This window comes from Geotrypetes seraphini, chromosome 11, assembly GCF_902459505.1.
Source record: "Geotrypetes seraphini chromosome 11, aGeoSer1.1, whole genome shotgun sequence".
Taxonomy (NCBI): domain Eukaryota; kingdom Metazoa; phylum Chordata; class Amphibia; order Gymnophiona; family Dermophiidae; genus Geotrypetes; species Geotrypetes seraphini.
In genome coordinates, this window is record NC_047094.1 from 60,911,427 (window position 1) to 60,930,805 (window position 19,379).

The following is a 19,379-nucleotide window of genomic DNA, read 5'->3' on the forward strand; positions in this document are numbered from 1 at the left end:
TTCTAGCTGAAAAATTCTCCTCAGTACTTTATGTTGTTGTACTTTTATTCCTCCCGAACCCCAAGAACGGAAAAAGGAAAAGGGGGAGAGACAAAGGTAACCAGAACAACGTCAAAGGTAGACCAATTATAGCAACAAATTTTGAAAGAACAGAAGAACCCTCAGTCACACAGCCACCTACTGGGAATTCCCAGAGGAAAGACTGTCACTGGCTGTCACTGTCATTTTCCACCTTGCTTTCCAAGCTGTGTTGGAGGAATCGAGAGTCTCAGCGCAGTCCAGTTGTTCCTGAGGAAGGGGGTGTGCACCCCCGAAACGGAGTCCCGTTGGACGAAGTTATCATCTGCTGGCTGTTCGTCACACGGAGAAGCTAAGTACTTCCAGTTTGTGACTGGCTTGGTTAGATTTGGACACTTACCTTCCTTTTTTTGGCCCCCCAGAAAAGGGGCAGAGACAAACGTAAACCAGTTTCAAGAGTGTGTGTTTTTTTGATTCATTTATTCACATTTTTTCACACACTGCACTTTTGGGGTGCACTTGATGTTTCACACGAACGGAAGAACCCGGGGATGTTTCACAGTTGACACTCTTCTGGGTGTAAGCCAGTGACAGCCTTTCCTCTGGGAATTCCCAGTAGGTGGCTGTGTGACTGAGGGTTCTTCTGTTCTTTCAAAATTTGTTGCTATAATTGGTCTACCTTTGACGTTGTTCTGGTTACCTTTGTCTCTCCCCCTTTTCCTTTTTCCGTTCTTGGGGTTCGGGAGGTTTTTTCTTGTTTTGTGATTCTTACCTCCCTATCTTTTGGGTTCTATTTTTGTACTTTTACTCCTGACAATACAGGTCCTACTCAGTGTTCCCGCTAAGCTGCGCTGGGGTGCGTTGGCGCTCAAAATATTACCTCGCAGCGCACAAGTTTCTCGTCACAGCGCACACAGTGTAGAGCACAGTTCTTCAACCGCCGGTCCGCAAACAAAATCTTGCCGGTCCGCGAAGGATTCGGTCCCCGCCGCAACGAAAGGCCGGCGTCAGCTGACTTGCAACTTCCTGTTGCAGTCGCTGTGCCGGGACTCCTGCCTTCGCCGGGACTCCTGCCTTCCACCGCGTTTGCCTCCTGCCTTGTCTCCGCACCTCCAGACCAGCAGCGGCAGCTGTGTATGCTTTTAACTTCGGCACAGAGCTGCCCCTAATCAATAGTTTAGCGCGGTTTCATAAGGCAGCCTCGGGGCCTTTGCTAGGCCGGCCCACATCGCATCATCGAAGCGGGCCGGCTATCAAAGGCCCCGAGGCTGCCTCATGAAACCGCGCTAAACTATTGATTAGGGGCAGCTCTGTGCCGAAGTTAAAAGCATACAGAGCTGCCGCTGCTGGTCTGAACTCTTGGGCCGCTGAAGGAGGGCAAAAAGCAGCTGTCCTGGAGGTTTCCCTTCCTCTCGCCTTTACAGGTTCCTTTTTTCCACCTTTTTTTTTTTCCTTCAAACGGCAACGGGCCCCAGCATCGACATCAATCAAGTAAGTTCCACTGTCAATCAAGCGGTTCTGCTCGGCCAAAGCTTCCCCTGTGACATGAGCCACCCTCAGGGGAAAGAAAGTGACCCACAAAGGTGAGGGGAAGGGGGGCAGATGATGGAAGTTGGGGGGGGGGAGAGAGAGAGAGAGAAGGGGCAGATGATGGAATGGAGGAGATGAGAGAGAGAGAGAAGGGGATAGATGATGGAAGTGAGAAGAAGGGAGAGAGAGCAGAAGGCAGATGGATGTCAGTTGAGAAGGGAGAGCAGATGCTGAATGGAAGTGGGGAAAGAACACATACTGGATGGAAGGAGGAGATAAATAAAGGGGGAAGAAAATAGTAAGATAATGGAGGGGTGAGGGAAAGGGGTGACAAGCTGTGTGTAGACACAGTGAAAAGAGGGAAACGGGACTAAATAGTAAGAAAGAATTTAATTTAGATGGAGGCAGAAAATAGAGAAGGAAGACCAGAGAAGAAAAGGGAAGAGAGAGCAGAGAATGATCAGATCTGAGTGGAGGAAATGAGAAGAGAGATATGCTAAAAACCACAGGGGGGAGGGAAGGATAGAGATGCCAGACCATGAGGGGAACAGAAGGAAGATGATGGATGCTAGACCAAATTGGGGGGTGGGGGGGGGGCAGGAGGAGAGATGGCAGGGAAAGACAGACAGTGAATGGAAGGGGCAGATGCTGGACTGAAGAGACAGAGAAGGTTATCATGCTGCTGTACCGGGCCATGGTACGCCCTCACCTGGAGTACTGCGTCCAGCACTGGTACTTTAAGAAGGACACGGTACTACTCGAAAGGATCCAGAGAAGAGCAACTAAAATGGTTAAGGGGCTGGAGGAGTTGCCGTACAGCGAAAGATTAGAGAAACTGGGCCTCTTCTCCCTTGAGCAGAGGAGATTGAGAGGGGACATGATAGAAACATTCAAGGTACTGAAGGGAATAGACTTAGTAGCTAAGGCAGGGAGAACGAGAGGGCACTCTCTAAAGTTGAAAGGGGATAGATTCCATACAAACGTAAGGAAGTTCTGTGGTAGAAAGCAACATATTTATTTGGCTCATAACTTGCTGGCGCCCGATATTTTTAGCTCACAGTGAAAAAAGTTTGCTCACAACACCCGCCCGCTTAGAGGGAACACTGGTCCTACTATGGACATTCAGAAATTAGCAGACCTCTTTGCTGAGCTCAAATGTAACTCTGATTTATCTAATTCTTGGGATCAGCACTTTAGTTGAATGCAGGGTTGGGTAAAAGACCTTTTTATTGTTATAATCTCTATTATTATCTGCACTCTTGTCTTGACTGCTTATGTACTGTGTTATTCGTATTACAGCTCCTAAAAAAACCCTCCTCGAGAGACATATCTAAAGTATCACTCCCTTCCAGCTCATGCTGTGTATTTATGACGTCATTTTCATGACGTAAGAGGGGATTGAAGGGACACGTATCAGTATCTTGGTAGTTTTCCATAGAATGTTTTGAAGCTGTAAGAAAGCCAGACCCTGTTTGTCTTTCCTTCTTTAAAGATAGTACAAGGACATTTATGTTTGAAAAGATATGTTCTTAACTTGTTGTGAAGTGAATTCAATTGTTTTGTTAAGCCGTATTTACAAACAGCTTTAGTTAAGAGGCTTTGCTGGCCAAGGCTTTTCTGACCTTTTGGACTCCAGTCTCCAGATAGAAAAAAATGCTGATGTCTTTAAAGTTTCATGTGACCTGTGTCCATATATGGTTTGTGTTTACATCACATGCTGACAACACTGATTCATGAATGATATAAAAGGGATGTGAAGCTCATAATAAAATTGGACATGTTTTGGAGATCATTTCTTGCCTCTACAATATGTCCCTGGGTGCATCTGTCTTCCAAATGGCAGAGAAAGTATGGGGCAGGAATTGGGACCTAATCCTTTTCACCAACCCTAGTGTCTGCCCAAGAAATAGCAACTCCTCTGGTGGAGTGAACTTTTAATGCAATCAGTGGCTGGTACCAGCAACCCACATACGCGGAGGAAATGGCCATCTTGATCCATCTGATCAAGGCTGTAGATGCCGGTCTCTCTTGGTCTGCATGACTGGTCAGGACAAAGAGATGATCTGAGTTTCGTGTATCAGATCATCTCCTTGTCCTGACCAGGTACCGGAGAGCACTCTTGACCTCCAGCAATTGCAACACCCTGTTCTTTTTTTTTGACCCTATAGGAAAGAAAATGGTCAGATGGACTTCCTGATTAAAGTGTAAGGCTGAGACAACTGGTAAGAAGGATGGAACTATGAGTAAGTTGATCCCTGCTTCTGTAATCTTGAGGAAAGTCTCCCTACAGCATAGGTGTCAAACTCAAGGCCCGTGGGGCGAATCCACCCCACCTGGTCATTTTATGCGGCCCGCGGTATGATGCGGTATTTTCATTGCCGCCCCATGTTATCTTGGTCCCGTATTTGCATAGGGGTTATCTGTGTTCTGGTAGGAATGAATGTTGAGAAGCATAGTGTGCTTTGTGTAGTTTAATTTTGTGGTTAACCATTATGTGTTGTTAATAAGATTATATTGTGTGCGTATACATGAAAAATGAGTGGAAAAAACAGTGTTACAATTGGTACTATTATGGGGCGGGGACTAGGGCAGGGTCTGGGGCCAAGAATGGGCGGGGTCTGGCCCACGACTTAGCCTGTGTTTTGGATTTCGGCCCCTTAATGTGACTGAGTTTGACACCCCTGCCCTACAGGAAAGAGCTTGCAAATTGAAGACTCGTCATGCTGACGTAATCTTCACCAAGAAGGTAAGATCCAGAAGGGAAACGTTCTGCACGGGCTCATAAGGAGATCGGCTGAGACCCTCGGGAAACCTCGTCATGAAGGAGGGAGGAACACGCAGCTGGCCCACTATTAATCTCAGCTGAGCCGAGCAGGAGCCCAAACAGCCTGCGCTCAAGCTCCTGACTAAATAAGGGATACAAGCAGCTATACAGGGTGTAGCATGGAGAGGTAACAACAGAAAAATCACTTAGAAAGCAAATATTCTGGACTTGTTTCAAATAGGACTAATTATACCTAATGTCCCTCTGATTCTATATAATTGCTGTTTTATTTAAAAGAAGGTTGGCACAGTGCAATTACAAATTATTTTATTAGATATCAAAAATACTTAGGGCTCCTTTTACTAACGTGAAACACCTCTGAGCAACTTGCTTGCAGAAAACAAACTGAGGGGGCAGGAGCAGCTCCCTGGGAAGGAGGTGGAGTTGAAAATATGATTAACAGTTTTCTGCAAGCAACTTGCTGGTTCAGACACAAGACTTTAAGGTTCAGGACCACTAGACACACTCTACTAGAACTTCTAATTAGTGCCAATTATTAGATGTTATTTCATGTAAATCTTTTTAATAAAAGGTAACATAATACCATCCATTATATAAATGCCAATAAATGACACTGATTGGCTTGTTAAACAATTAAGTTATACATGCAAGTCGGCTATGCGTACTGATCTGTGCACGCAACTTATAATGCCATATACAGAATTTGGAAGTATATGCATAAAAATAAAATGCCTACCTTCCCTGTAGGACGGTATGTGCTGAGGGTTCTTTGAGCTTAAGTGGCTCTCAGGATCTATTGTTTTTACTCTGACTGCTGCTGCTCTTTGCTATTGCTCCCATCCACAGCTGCTACTCTAGTTTGCTTATTGGTTGATCCAGCCTTTTTCCCACACTAAATCTAACAAGAAACTTAAGTCTCAGTATGGGAATTCTTTCATTATATCAAGGATGCACAAATATTTTGACAGTGGATTCTCCCAAAATGTAGTCTATATTTCCAAGCCCCTTCCTCCTCTCTTGTGAAGTCTGTTCTCTGTCTCAGATGCAGAAAGCCTCAACCAATGAGGATGAAAGGGATCAAGAAGAAGCTTTGTGGGTGGCAACTGCAGCAAGGTGCAACAATACCTATGCTATGATTTCAGGAGTACAAACATTAATGATTAACTCCCCACCAGGCCTAGGGCAACCCATAAAGCAACAGAGACAGCTATGTAGGGCTACAAGAGGTAGTGAAAATTCCAGTTTCCATTGATACCCCTCTATGGTGTCAGCCCAGCCTTACATTGCTAGCTGTCAGCATTTTCTATTGGCCTAACCAATGTCAGCAGAGGCCTATGGGACATTATATCAATCTGACTCTGGAATGTTAATGCAGATAGACCCTAAAAGCTCCTGCACAGAATTCACATACATTAAGCATCCAGCCAGACTGGATTGTTTATCAAGAAAGTATGCTACTTGAATGGGACAAAGAAACCAGTTAGACTAATTTCATCTACCATTCCTGTAAATGTCACGCCTTCCTTATCAATTAAACTAACCATTGTTTCAAACAGTTTACAAATTATAAACAGAAAAATACTGGGAAATACAATAGATTCTATTTTTAGAATAAGATTCCAACCTATAAAAGCAACACCCTTCTCTCTCTCTCTCTCTCTGGACCCTTGTTTACCCCCTCTCTGGAGCCTTGACCACCCTTCTCTGTCTCTCTTTTTGCCTTCACAGCACCTATTCAGGAAGCTGTCTTTTCTCTCTCATTTACAAGAGCAAAGAAGCAACTACATAATAGAATATATTTCTGTACATTAGTATCTTTATAAACATTGCCTTTCTGTAATATTAAGCCCATTTCTGCACAATATATTCTTTATGCAACCACTCTTGGCTGTCAGTGTCATTAATTTCACTTCCTACTGAACCTCTAGAGCAGGGGTGCCCAACGCGTCGATCGCGATCGACAGGTCGCTCGCTCAGGTGACCCCAGTCGATCGCAGAGCGGGTTCCCTTCTCTTTTTTCCCCTCCTGACTGGCCTGCTCCTGAATTCTGCTGCTGCCTCCGCTGCTCAACATAAAAAAAAAAACAAAAACGGCTTGGAGAATTTATGCTCCGGGGGCTAACGTGCGCTTGTACTGGCTTCCCTTCTCTTTCCTCTGAAACCGGAAGTTATGTCAGGGGGGGGGGGGGAGAGAAGGGAAGCTGGCACGCACATGTTAGAGCCCCATTCGCGGGCTAAAGCGGGAGACTGGTCAGTGAAGCTTGCGATTTGCTCTTCTTGCTGCCAGGTCCTGCCTACTTTCTGTTTCCTCAAAGGCAGGACCCGGCAGCATTTCTCCCAATAGGTCGATCTTGGGCCGATCAGCCTTTCTCTCCCCGACGTCAATTCTGCCTCGGAGAGGAAGTTCTGGCCAGCGTAACTTCCTCTCCGAAGGCAAAATTGACGTCGGGGAGAGGAATGCTGGTGCGCCCGAAGCAAGGAGAGCTTGGCCGGCGGCGGGCGGCTTTGGGGGCCTGTTATCCGGCGGCAGTGGCTTGGGGGAGGGCAGGGAGGGAGAAAGAGGGCAGGCAGGGAGACAGAAGGAAAGAAGAGAAACAGAAAAAAAGAAAGGGGCATGAAGAGAGAAAGAAAGAGAGGGCAGGGAGAGAAGAAGAAAACGTTTGGGGTGGGGAATGAAGTCAGGAGGAGAGGAAGCAAACAGGCTAAAAGAAGGGAAGAAAGATTGGATGCACAGTCAGAAGAAGAAAGTGCAACCAGAGACTCATGAAATCACCAGACAAGGTAGGAAAAATGATTTTATTTTAAATTTAGTGATCAAAATGTGTCTGAATTTATATCTGCTCTCTATATTTTACACTATGGTCCCCTTTTACTAAACCGCAATAGAGGTTTTTAGCGCAGGGAGCCTATGAGTGTCGAGAGCAGCGCTGGGCATTCAGCGCAGCTCCCTGCGCTAAAAACTGTTATCGTGGTTTAGTAAAAAGGGAGGGGGGTGGGTATTTGTCTATTTTTGTATGGTTATTACTGAGGTGACAGTGCATAGAGTCATCTGCTTTGACCTCTTTGAAAAAACCCCGGAATAGGAATGATAATTGACAATTCTATGCGTACAGTATTTTTTTTAAATTTTATTGTTGGTAGATCATTTTGACTTGGTCATTTTAAAAGTAGCTCGCAAGCCCCAAAAGTGTGGGCACCCCTGCTCTAGAGGGTATTGAACCAGGGATCTGGTGGATTGTAAGGCCGTCACCTTACATATTGGGGGCTTGTTTGCTGCAACATCACCCCCTGCAAAACCTTACATATGGCACCCTCCATCCTGGTTATTCATGTAGTTTTAGGTTTAATTATTTGATATAACACTATTTGTTAACCAGCAAAGCAGTTTACATATACAGTTTACATATATTTTGGATTTAGCTCATTCCTTTTTCAATAGTAGCTCAAGATGAGTTGCATTCAAATATTTCCCTGAGACTTGCCCAAGATAACAAAGAGCAGAAGCGGGATTTGAACTGGGTTTCAAAGATTTTCAACCTCCTGCTCCAATCATTAGGCTACTCCTCAGTAGAAAATGACACGGTGACAAAATTTATCACCGTCCCCGTCCCCGCGGATAACCGCGGGAAATAATCCCATGTCATTTTCTAGTGTCTATTTCAACCTCGGTCCTTCTACACCAGCATTCTTCAAAGCAAAGCTTGCGGGTCAGTGGTTGTGGCCATTCATACTCTGATTCTTCCCTCTCTCCTTAAAGAATGACATGAAGATGGTTTCCCAAGGTTATCCGTGGGGACGGGAACGGTGATGAATTTTGTCACCATGTCATTCTCTACTCCTCAGCTAATAAGCTAGGAGAGATAAAATGTGTAAAATTATTTACAAAATAGATAACATAAACCTCAGATATACAGATCAGTCACATAACCCAGGAATGCTAAAGAATTACACAGAAATGCTTCAAATGTGCAAATCAGACACCATTTAACATACAGAAAAAGAAAGCAAGAAATAGGACAGATTTTGGCAAAAAGCACAGTGTTAAAATTCAGAAACACAGAAAAAATGTATTGAAAGGACAACATCAACAGAGGTCAGTGTTGCATCCAAAAGCTCGCATCAGGAGCCAAGTCCTTTAATTCTCTCCAACACTTAGGGCCCTTTTTACAAAGCCATGGTAGTGATTCTACCGAGGTAAATGCACCGAAGCCCAAAGGAATTGAATAGGCTTTGGTGCATTTACTGCAGAAGCATCGATATCATGGCTTTGTAAAAGGGGCCTAGAGTATGTGACGTTGAGTTTAATTTCCAATGGAACTGAATTCTAGAGAACTGGGGCCCGGCAACTGAAGGCCATATGGTGAGTAAATTTTAAACAAACTTTATTAGTTGGAGGCATTGAAAGCCAATTTATTCAGTTGATCTCAAAGTGCAAGTTAAAGAGCATAGAATTACAGTCAGCTAAGTCACTGGGTAGACTGGCTAGTAGAGATGTAAAAATCCATAATTCAAATCCCTAATTTATTCTGACAGCTACCTAGACACTACAAGTGGGCGGCTAAAAGAGGTGTTATGAATTTTTGAGCATAGCGCAATAATTTAGGGGTAAATTCAAGAAAGGAAGGCTAAAATTAGGCATACGTGGGTGCTACGCAGTTCCACCTAAAGCACAGTAGAGCAGTGGGATGAGAAACGGGGAAGCTAGGGTTCAAATCTCGCTGCAGCTCCTTATAATCTTTAGTAAGTCACTCAACTCTCCATTACCTCTGGTACAAACTCAAGACTGTGAACCCTCCAGGGACAAAAAAATACTTATTATACCTGAATGTACATTGCTTTGATTGCTTGCAGGCAGTATATAAGCAATTTAAATAAATGTGTTAGATTTCATATCAGTGTTTCAATCCTTCCAGGTTCCACTCTGCACCTGATCTGATCTGATAGCCAGGGATTACAGTGTAAATATCTCAGCACACAATGAAAAAAATCACAATGCAAACAGATTTGAATGATAAAAACCTCAGGAGGCACATCTCTGATGCTTTTTCTCATTCACCCTATGTGCATGCAACTCACCATCTGATGATGGCTATATGGGATGTTTGCTTCCTGGAAAAAGGTGCTAAGCGCCGTCTGGAAAACAAACAGAAGAGAAGAAATCACAAAGCAGGCACAGAGGGACGCAGGGTAACAGACAGCTGCTCAGCATATCTTGGCATCAGTCTCAAATGGTGGATTCTAGGTGGAATCATCTATCAGACAGGCTGAGTTGGTTATTTCAGGCAAATGTTACTATGGAGCCCAGTCAATATATAGCCATGCCAGCCAAATTAACTGACCTCCACCAGCACAAAAGACACACACACACACACAAATATATTACAAGCAAAGGTCATGGAACATAAACACTGAGTAGGGAGTGAGATATTTGTGTGTAGAGGTCATGGTTCATGGAGACATGCTGGGGTTTGGTGCTCAATTACACAGCATGCAGGAATTTCTATATTTTCAGGCGCAGTATTAGCATATTCAATGATTGTCCTTAAAACTAGGGGTGAAGGGGAATTGTGAAATACAAGCTTGCCATATTTTACTGTTGTCATATTAGAATGACTGTTCTCATGACTATTATTTATTATTATATACTGTATGCGTTACTAATGTTATTTCATTACGTAGTAGCAGAGATAGATTTTATTCTGTTGTGCATTTATATGTGTGTTTATATGTTTAGTGTATTCTGTATGCATTGTTACTGGATTTTATGGTGCAACAGTTACAGTGCAGTACATCATCACTGTGCATCTTTTGGGTCTAACACTTTAAAAATGTAAATATAAATAACTATGAGATAAGTCACTTCCTTAGAAACTTGCACATGTTTTTCTGTTTCACAATTACCCCATTTAGAGGAAGTGCCCAGGCTCCAGCTCCCCCACCCTCACTGTGAAACAATGAGCTCGCCACTCCTCACATATTTTCCATCTATGATGCCCTGGGTCTGCAGCTTGAGGGCAGCCACTACTCCTTGAGATACCATGTACTCCTTGAAACCTACATCCATCTCTTCTGAGCTCTAAGACTGCAGTCTGGCTGTACACGCTTGTTTGTCTCACTGCTTCCTCACTGCAGGCCACCCACTGGTTCTGTTAGTCTACTGGCTCTTCACAAAGCGAAATGGAAATGTACTTCGTACTGAAGATACACATACTTTGTACTGAAGATAAACATAACAAAACCTATTATATGTAGCATATATACCATAATGTACTATCAAACTGTGTTAGCAAGTTACACATGAAGCACATATGGTATACATATATGTACACAACAAGAACACATATGAAAGAAAACAGTATGTGCATATAAGCCACAAAATATACATGCAGTGCATTGCTATTATTATTGCCATATAATGTATATTACATATTAAATGCCGATTATTTCTCATTTATTATTGTAGTAGAACATGTACAACTTATCACATTTAACAAAGGTTCCTGAAACTGAAATTGTAAGCATATATACACACATACATATCGAAATAGTCCCCATGAATTGATCATGTAGATATATAAATTCACTGGGACTATTTATATATATATGTTTTTGTGCTGTTTTCTATATTTGTGTGCTGCTGTGTACATATGTATTGATACATGAGCTGCTATTCACATGTGTGCAATGCAAGATTTCTGTGTGCTGTGTATAGTCTGTAATGTCTATTGTCAGTGTTGATTCAAATTATGTTGGAGACTTACACACTGGCTAGCTCAGCTTCAGGTATCTAACCATGTTTCCATGTGTGCTCCCTGTATTGTTAATTTAATTATATATATATATATATATATATATATATATACATGACCATTGCACACGTGTGAATAGCAGCTCATGTATCAACACATATGTACACAGCAGCACACACATATATAAAAAGCAGCACAAAAACACAGTTATAAACACGCACTCACTTAAGTACACATTCACAAGTGTAAAAAAACAACACTCCAATACATGCAGAGATGCACACACAAAACAAACACATGTCGAGATCATGCATACACATGTAAAGACACATATACATACAGCCCCTTCGCAGTGCTGGCGCCGCCCCGTGGTCATTACCTCGAACTGCCAGTGCGCCGCCTGCAGCAGCTGTTTGGCCTGGTCAGCAGCGCAGCCGGCGGTCAGCACGAACTGATTGATCATCAGCTGGTGCTTGAGCTCGTCCATGATCCGTCCGGTACCCGGGGCAGGTCGCCTGCGGGATCCGTTCCTCCTCAGCTACAGATCCAGTACGACAGCCGGCTCCGGCTAACACAAATATTTACTGGAGGCTGTGACTCAGCCGGCCCTGCCTCCGCCGGCCGGGGAGGGAGGGACGGAGAGCCGGCACTATGGGAGCTGTAGTCTCGGGCGGGGAGAGCAGAGATGGGTGCAGAGCTGAAACCTTAATAACCTAATCAGTCCTAACATGCAGAGAGGGTGAGGATGTGTAGACAGAAGAACGCGAAAAGAATGACAACACCAACAGAGGGAGGAGAACGCCGAAAGGACAACCGGAGGCGCTGTACACAGAACAGCGGCAACAATGGGGGGAAGAGTACTCTGACCTGAGAGCTGTGTTATATAGGCACAAACAGAAGGTTGACCCTTGATGCTCCACAGAAACGGAGGTCTGTGGGGAAGATGAAGTTCAAAGATGCAGGCTTTTGATACTATATTATTTGGTACTTCAATGAGATTTAAAAGCCAAATTTCAGCGAATAATAATCAACTTTTATTAATATTAACAGCAGATTACAGGGAATTGGAAAGATTATACTAAACTGAATTATACTTTTTGGTGGAATTCAGTGTGTCATATTTATAAAAAGGCAATTATAATAAGTTTAAAAAGATTTGGGGGCCATTGACAATTTATTCTGGTGATCAGACATCTTAAACACCTAAATGTTGAACAAGATAAGGGGGGGGGGGGGATTATGAAGGATAATAATTGATAATTGTTATTTATTAGTATATGGGTGGGAGGGGTGGGCTTCTTATATAATTATTTATTTGGAATGTTACAAATAAGAATGTCAGTCAAGTGATTAATTAAGATATTTATGAATGATTGTTGTACACTTGTTGTAATTTTTGAAAATGAATAAAGATTTTTTTTTTTTAAAAAAAGCACAATCCAAATAATCTACCAAAATATATCTGGGACCCAAATCATTGGGGACTATGGACACAGCACGGTCCGTGTTTCGACAAAACTGTCTTCTTTAGGGGTCCCTCGTGGATCCTAGGTGAAACTCTGCGCGGATGAGAGATCTCCCACTTTTCAGGATCGGTTTTAGCCTTTGATCCACGTGCCTTTTATATCAGGACCTTTAGGGACCCCTGAAGAAGACAGTTTTGTTAAAACATGGACCGTGTTGGGTCCATAGTCCCCAATGATTTGGGGCCCAGATATGATAGAGACCTTCAGGATCATGAGGGGCATAGAGAGGGTGGATAGGGACAGATTCTTCAGGCTGAAGGGGACAACAGGTACGAGGGGGCATTCGGAGAAACTGAAGGGAGATAGGTTCAAAACAAATGCAAGGAAGTTTTTTTCCACCCAAAGGGTCGTGGACACCTGGAATGCGCTACCGGAGGAAGTGATCAGGCAGAGTACGGTACAGGGATTCAAACAGGGATTGGACGGATTCCTGAGGGATAAAGGGATCGTGGGATACTGAGAGAGGTGCTGGGATGTAACACAGGTATAGAAAGCTAACCAGGTAATAAGTATAGAAACCCAACCAGGTAGTGCATGTGCAAGACCGGAGGGTTAGGACTTAGATGGGAAGATAGGACTCAATGGGAAACCAAGGGGGCCCCTTCTGGTGATTCAGACAGGTCGTGACCTGTTTGGGCCGCTGCGGGAGTGGACTGCTGGGCAGGATGGACCTATGGTCTGACCCGGCGGAGGCACTGCTTATGTTCTTATATATTTTTGTACTTTTAATAAAGCCTGCATCTTGAACATCATCCTCTCAACTGTGTTATATAGAGCAGCAGTGATGAAAAGAACCAGCAGAGGAGGTGTGTGTGCACAACAACAATAATAATGGAGAGGGGAGGGAGTACATGGAACGTCAAGAATAATCATCAGAGGAGACAGACATGCATAACAGCAACATAACATAACAAAGATCATTAGAATCCCTTTCCTCTAGAAAGTGTGTAAATGGATCAACAACAATATAAATGACACAGTAGAAAAACAGTGCTTGTAACAAAATAAATTCCTATTCCTATTATTGCTACAAATTACTGTTCTATAATTCTCTCTGTTCAGTATTCAATTTAATGCTGCTGCTGTACATCTGTTCCCCCCTTCTCCCCAGCTCTGACCTTGGAAAGATCTCTTCTGTACAGTATTTTAAGGGCTCCTTTTACGTAATAGCGCACACTAATTTACATAATAGCGCACATAATAGTGTAATAGCGTGCACTAATTTGCCAGCTGCGCTAGCTGCTACCGCCTCCTCTTGAGCAGGCAGTAGTTTTTTGGCTAGTGCACATTAAAAAGGTGTGTGATAAAGCTGCTAATGCGGCTTCATAAAAGGAGCCCTAAGTGCTATGCCACTTAGAGAATGACACGGGGAAAAAAATTTGTCCCCGTCCCCGTGAACTCGGTCCCCATCCCCATGAGCTCAGTCCCCGTCCCCGCAAACTATCTGATCCCATCCACACAAGCCTCGAATAGTTTTATACTGAACTTATTTTATTAAAGTATAAAAAGAAACAATATTCTGTACAATTGTCATTTTATAAATCAAAGTTCTGGCTGCCAAGCTAGAGAAAGAGATCTTCAGCTGGAAAGGCTTTGTTTATAAAGTTTATCAACACAACTAATATACTTTATCCTAAAGCAAAAAAGAAAAGAAATAGAATTTTTTTTTCTACCTTTATTGTCTGGTTTCTGTTTTCCTCATCTTCTCTTCATTCAATTCCTTCCGTCCACTGTCTGCTTTCTCTCTGCCTCTTCCATATACTCTGTTACCTTCCATCTCTCCCTCCACCCCATCTCCATTGGTCTGGCAACCATCTTTTCTTCCCTCCCCAGGTGGTTTTTAGCATCTCTCTCCTTTCCTCCCTTCAGATCTGGTATCTGTCTTCCCAATCCAGCATGTGCCTTTTTCTTTTTTATTCCCTCATTCCACCCCGTTCCAATTTCCAGATCATTTATAAATAAGTCCCAGTACAGATCCCTGCAGCAACCTCCTCCATTGAGAAAAATGATCATTTAACCCTACCCTCTGTTTTCTGCCCAATGACCAATTCCTAATCCAGAACTGAATTTTGCCTCCTATCCCATGACTCTTTAATTTTCTCAGGAGCCTCTCATAGGGAACTTTGCCATAAGCTTTCTGAAAATCTAGATACACAACGTCAACTGGATCACCTTTATCCATATGTTTATTCACACCTTCAAAAAAGTCAAACAAATTGGCGAGGCAAGATCTCCCTTGGCTGAAGCCATGCTGACTCTGTCCCATTAAATTATGTTTGTTTATAATTGTTTGCAATATTTTCCCGACACTGGTCAGGCTTACCGTCTGTAATTTCCTGGATATACCTGGAACCCTTTTTAAAAATCGGCATAACATTGGCCACCCTTCAATCTTCTGGTACTACAGACGATTTTAGTTACAGGTTACACATCACTAACAGTAGATCAGCAACTTCATGTTTGAGTTCCTTCAGTATCCTGGAAGGTAAACCATCTGGTCCAAGTTTCAAGTTTATTAAAAATTTGTTGTACACACAATGTCAAATACTTCAATGCGTATGACAATTTAAAATTGGGAAACAAACAATAAAACAACTTTATACAAATAAACATACAGGGGTAAATTCTCTATTACTGCGTTTATTTTAGGCGTGCTTTAGGCGTCCGATGTAAGTGAATAATTACGGAGTTAAGGGTCTTAATTAATGTTAATTGGGAAATAAACGACACATAGACGTCCCTAAGACGTAGTTGATGGACTGACTTCTATAGAAAGCATAGTCCCGTCTCCAGCTCTGGACGTGGGCGTTCCGTGGGCGTTCCGTGGGCGTGCCAAATGGGGACGCTAGATGAGCGCTACCTGAGCGAGCAACTGCGTCTAAATATCGTGTATTATGTAGACGTAAGAAACCCTGGTCTAACTTGGATTTCAATGCCGTTTCAACTATCGTAATTGCGGCTCTTTGTTAGACGCGAGGCAGACGTCCACTGTGTTTTTTCATCAATAATTCCAATAGTGAGTTTGAATAGGTAATTTTCATCTTTTCTCTGTCCTAATAAATATAATGACACCATAACAATGGAACACATTATATTGCATGGATAACAAACCACATTTCTGCCCAAACAATAATATAATTTACACATGGCTTTTACAACCCCCTTTTTTTTCTCAACAAACAGCACTGCAATCGGCTCTCTTTTGAAAGCAAAGAAAAAACAGCACACATTATCAGCACTTAAAAAGAGAATAAACAGATACACACCTTAACATTCAGCTTCCCTCATTGCAAAATGGAGGTCTTCAGTTGCCAAAACTGACCTCATTGTGACCTCATCAATCTGCACCTTCAAAGTAGTATGCCACAATTAAAAGATGTGCTGGGTGTAGAACTCACAACCTCTGGATGTTAGGAGCACAGGCTCCTAACACATAGGCTCCTAACACATAGAGCTACAGCTGCTTCTACTTAGGTCCATCTCACCACCCTTCCATATCATACTTGACTGAGCTGTCTATGCTCATTAGCGATCATATCAGGATGAACTCAAATAAGTTTAAGCAAAGGAATGCCTAAAGATTTGGAAGGTTTTCAAGTAGAAAACAAATATCAACTATGTATTAAAGAATTGCAGCACAAATGACGCTGATCGGCAAGGGCAAAAAAACACCACTTTTCCGGGTATGACGCCTAAACGGAACAGATTACTTACAGTCATATATGCATTAGTACAGTGCTTAGAATGAAGATTAGCGTGTGAGAAAAATGGAGCTCCACCTCACATGTATTCAAGCACACTTGGGAATATGGGTTTGGGGCTCAGTGAAAGCAGCGCTTTTAACCATTGAGCTACCACTCTTTTATCTCAGCCTACTATGACATTATAGCTAAACTCCTTTTCCCTTAGCACTTCACTAAGATATGATATGACAAGGGAGCCCGAGGCATTGGAGCTGTAGCTCAGTGAGGAAAGGCACTCTCTACCAATCTTCCGGGCTTTGAGGGTTCAAATCCCAGCCTGTATTTTACTTGTGGCATATCTACCTTCCAGGTGCACTTTGATGATGCTTTCCACTTCTTATAGGAGTTGAATATAACATTACTGTACAACTTTGCTGTGTAGCAGAAAAATAAACTTTTCCCCCTTCCATGCTAAGAATTTGAGTTCAACTCATCTTATATTTCTCCTTTTAAACATGGCATACTTTGTTAGTTTTTATCATGGTAAAGTATACATTTCTGAAATGGTGAAGAAACAATAATATACAACTGCAGTGTTTTGTCTCACCAAACTGGTACAAGCACAAGAAAGCATTACTAGGTCAACACGGTAATGCTCCTGTTCTGAGCTCTGACCTCTGAAACTCCCCGGTTCGACTCCCACCTTTGCTCATTTTAATAAGGTCCTAGTTTTTTCCTATTAGCTCTTATAACAGGGTCTACATGGTGGACTTTGCCATTTGTAAGGTGCACATTTCCCTTTCCAGGCAAACCTATTTTCAACTTACCATGGCTCGGACATCCTAAGCAGTGATGAGAGGAAACCTTTCCTCTGACAGCAAGATGACATTTGTGGATCACCTGGTTAATGTGCTCTCATCACTGCTTAGGATGTCCGAGCCATGGTAAGTTGAAAATAGGTTTGCCTGGAAAGGGAAATGTGCACCTTACAAATGGCAAAGTCCACCATGTAGACCCTGTTATAAGAGCTAAGCGGTTTTTACAATCAGGTACTCAAGCATTTTCCCTCTCTGTCCCGGTGGGCTCACAATCTATCTAACATACCTGGGGCTAGGGAGGATTAAGTTTTATTATATAGGATATACACCTATCGCATCTCATTTTCATCACAAACACATTAGCGAGACTATACACAATACATTACAAAGTTGAGCTTGGGTTTGATAAAATAAACAGCATAATTTTGACTCTGTATTACATTTATTGAACCATACTTAAGAATATGGGTGTTGCATCCGTGACAACGGTGCTTTACACCATTGAGTTCCCAGTCTTTTGCCTCAACTGACTGTGATATGATAGCTAAGTAGAGTATACTTTAGCACATCACTAAGGTATGCTATGACAGGGGAACCAGAGACACAGGTGTAGGTCAGTGAGTAAAAGCACTATATCGATCATCTGTAGGTTGTGAGTTCAACTCCCGGCTTGTCTTTTACTTGTGGCATATCTACCTTCCAGGTGCACCTTGATGATGTCACAATGAGATCAGCATTGTGCTGCTTGCTACTTCTTCTTCCTGTGAACTAGAAGCCACATTCAAGTCTAATCTGTGTTTTGATTCTGTTCCTAAGTTGGGCCAGTGTAAGTTATGGGATTTACCTTTGTTCTGAAGAATGAGCTGATTGTTGCAATGTTTTAAGACCAGGAGAGTGTTCTTTCGAGCAAGATATCACTTCTAAACTATCCTCTCTGAAATAATGTCTCTTGGAAATCGAGAGAAAGCTTATTGGATGACTTAGGGTGCCTTTCCTGCCAATCTTTGTGGAACTTAAATGAAGTTTATATGGTGTTCAAAGTCCTATCCTTTCCACTTCTAATAGGAGGTGAGTATGACATTTCTGTACAGCTTTCTGTGTAGCATACATCTACCAATTCCCACCTTCCATACTGATAATGTAAGTTCAACACCCACTCGGTACGTTTCATCTTCTAGTTCTCCTTTGAAACATAACATATTTTTCCTTGTATTAATGGTAAACTGTACAATTCTGATATCCTAGAGGAAAAAGATACAACACAGCAGTGTTCTCTGTCTGCCATTCCCTACCTCACTGATATTGCTAGATCAACTAATATATAGTTTACAAAATGGTATACTGTGTTTTAGTTATCTTTTTCATCATCCTATACTTACAATGCTGAATGAGTGATAATAAAGAGTATAAATAATTTAAAACAAACAAACAAAAAACAAAACAAAACCGTACCCACGTCTATCACGGGTCCATTGGAGATGTCTTAATGACGTTTCAGAAACCTGCGTCTATTTTGCGCGAAGAGGTTGTAGGGACGTCTACCGCACGCCTAAGTACCGTTTGATTGACACTTGCGTTTCCCGGACGTCTAAAGCACGCCTATGTTAGACGTACTAATAGAGAATTTACCCCACAGTGTATGCGTACAAATAATTACCAGTACAAAAGGAATGGAGGGTGAACTACAATCTTTAAAGAAAATAGAGATACATTTAGGGGAAAAAAAACAACTGGAGGGTAATAAAAATTAATCTTGAAAGCATGGCTAAACATGGAAAAGAGGTAAAGGAGATTATGACCTATACGTACAGTCTGATTGAAATTAAGTATTAGAGCATATGCTTTAATGATAGAAGAATTATGCTATCTATGTCTCAAATGCATCCCTACACAAGTAACTTTTTAAAGAGCTTTTAAATTTTTCTAATGAGGATTCACCACATAGGTAAATTGGTAAGTTGTTCCAGATCTGGGGTGCTATAACCGAAAAGATAATAGATTTCCTAGTACCTTTTACTTTTAAAGAAGGGATAGTCAGCAGATGTTGTTCTGTTGATCTGAGTGGTCCAGGTGATTTATCACTTTTTAACTTGTCAATCTTGCTTAGTACATTTTCCAGTTTTCACCAAGATTTCTTTCAGTTCCTCCACATTATCACCCTTGAAAACCATTAACGGTTCAGATAGATCTCTTACATCTTCTTCTGTAAAGATCAAAGCAAAGAATTCATTGTTTGTCTGCTAAGGCCTTATCTTCCCTGAGCGCCCCTTT

The 19,379-nt window shown here is 42.3% G+C and overlaps 1 protein-coding gene across 1 annotated transcript in view; it reads right to left on the minus strand.

The window, feature by feature from the left end:
- The window catches only part of UBALD1 (UBA like domain containing 1), a 44,041-nt gene extending 32,339 nt beyond the window's left edge, over positions 1–11,702 (minus strand). The window contains exons 1-2 of the mRNA XM_033914651.1: positions 11,461–11,702; positions 9,409–9,465 (exon numbers count right to left, since the gene is read on the minus strand). Coding sequence (XP_033770542.1) covers positions 9,409–9,465; positions 11,461–11,568 — 165 coding nt within the window. The 5' untranslated portion in view covers positions 11,569–11,702. The remainder of the gene's footprint in view (positions 1–9,408; positions 9,466–11,460) is intronic.
- Between the last annotated feature and the right edge of the window lie 7,677 nt (positions 11,703–19,379).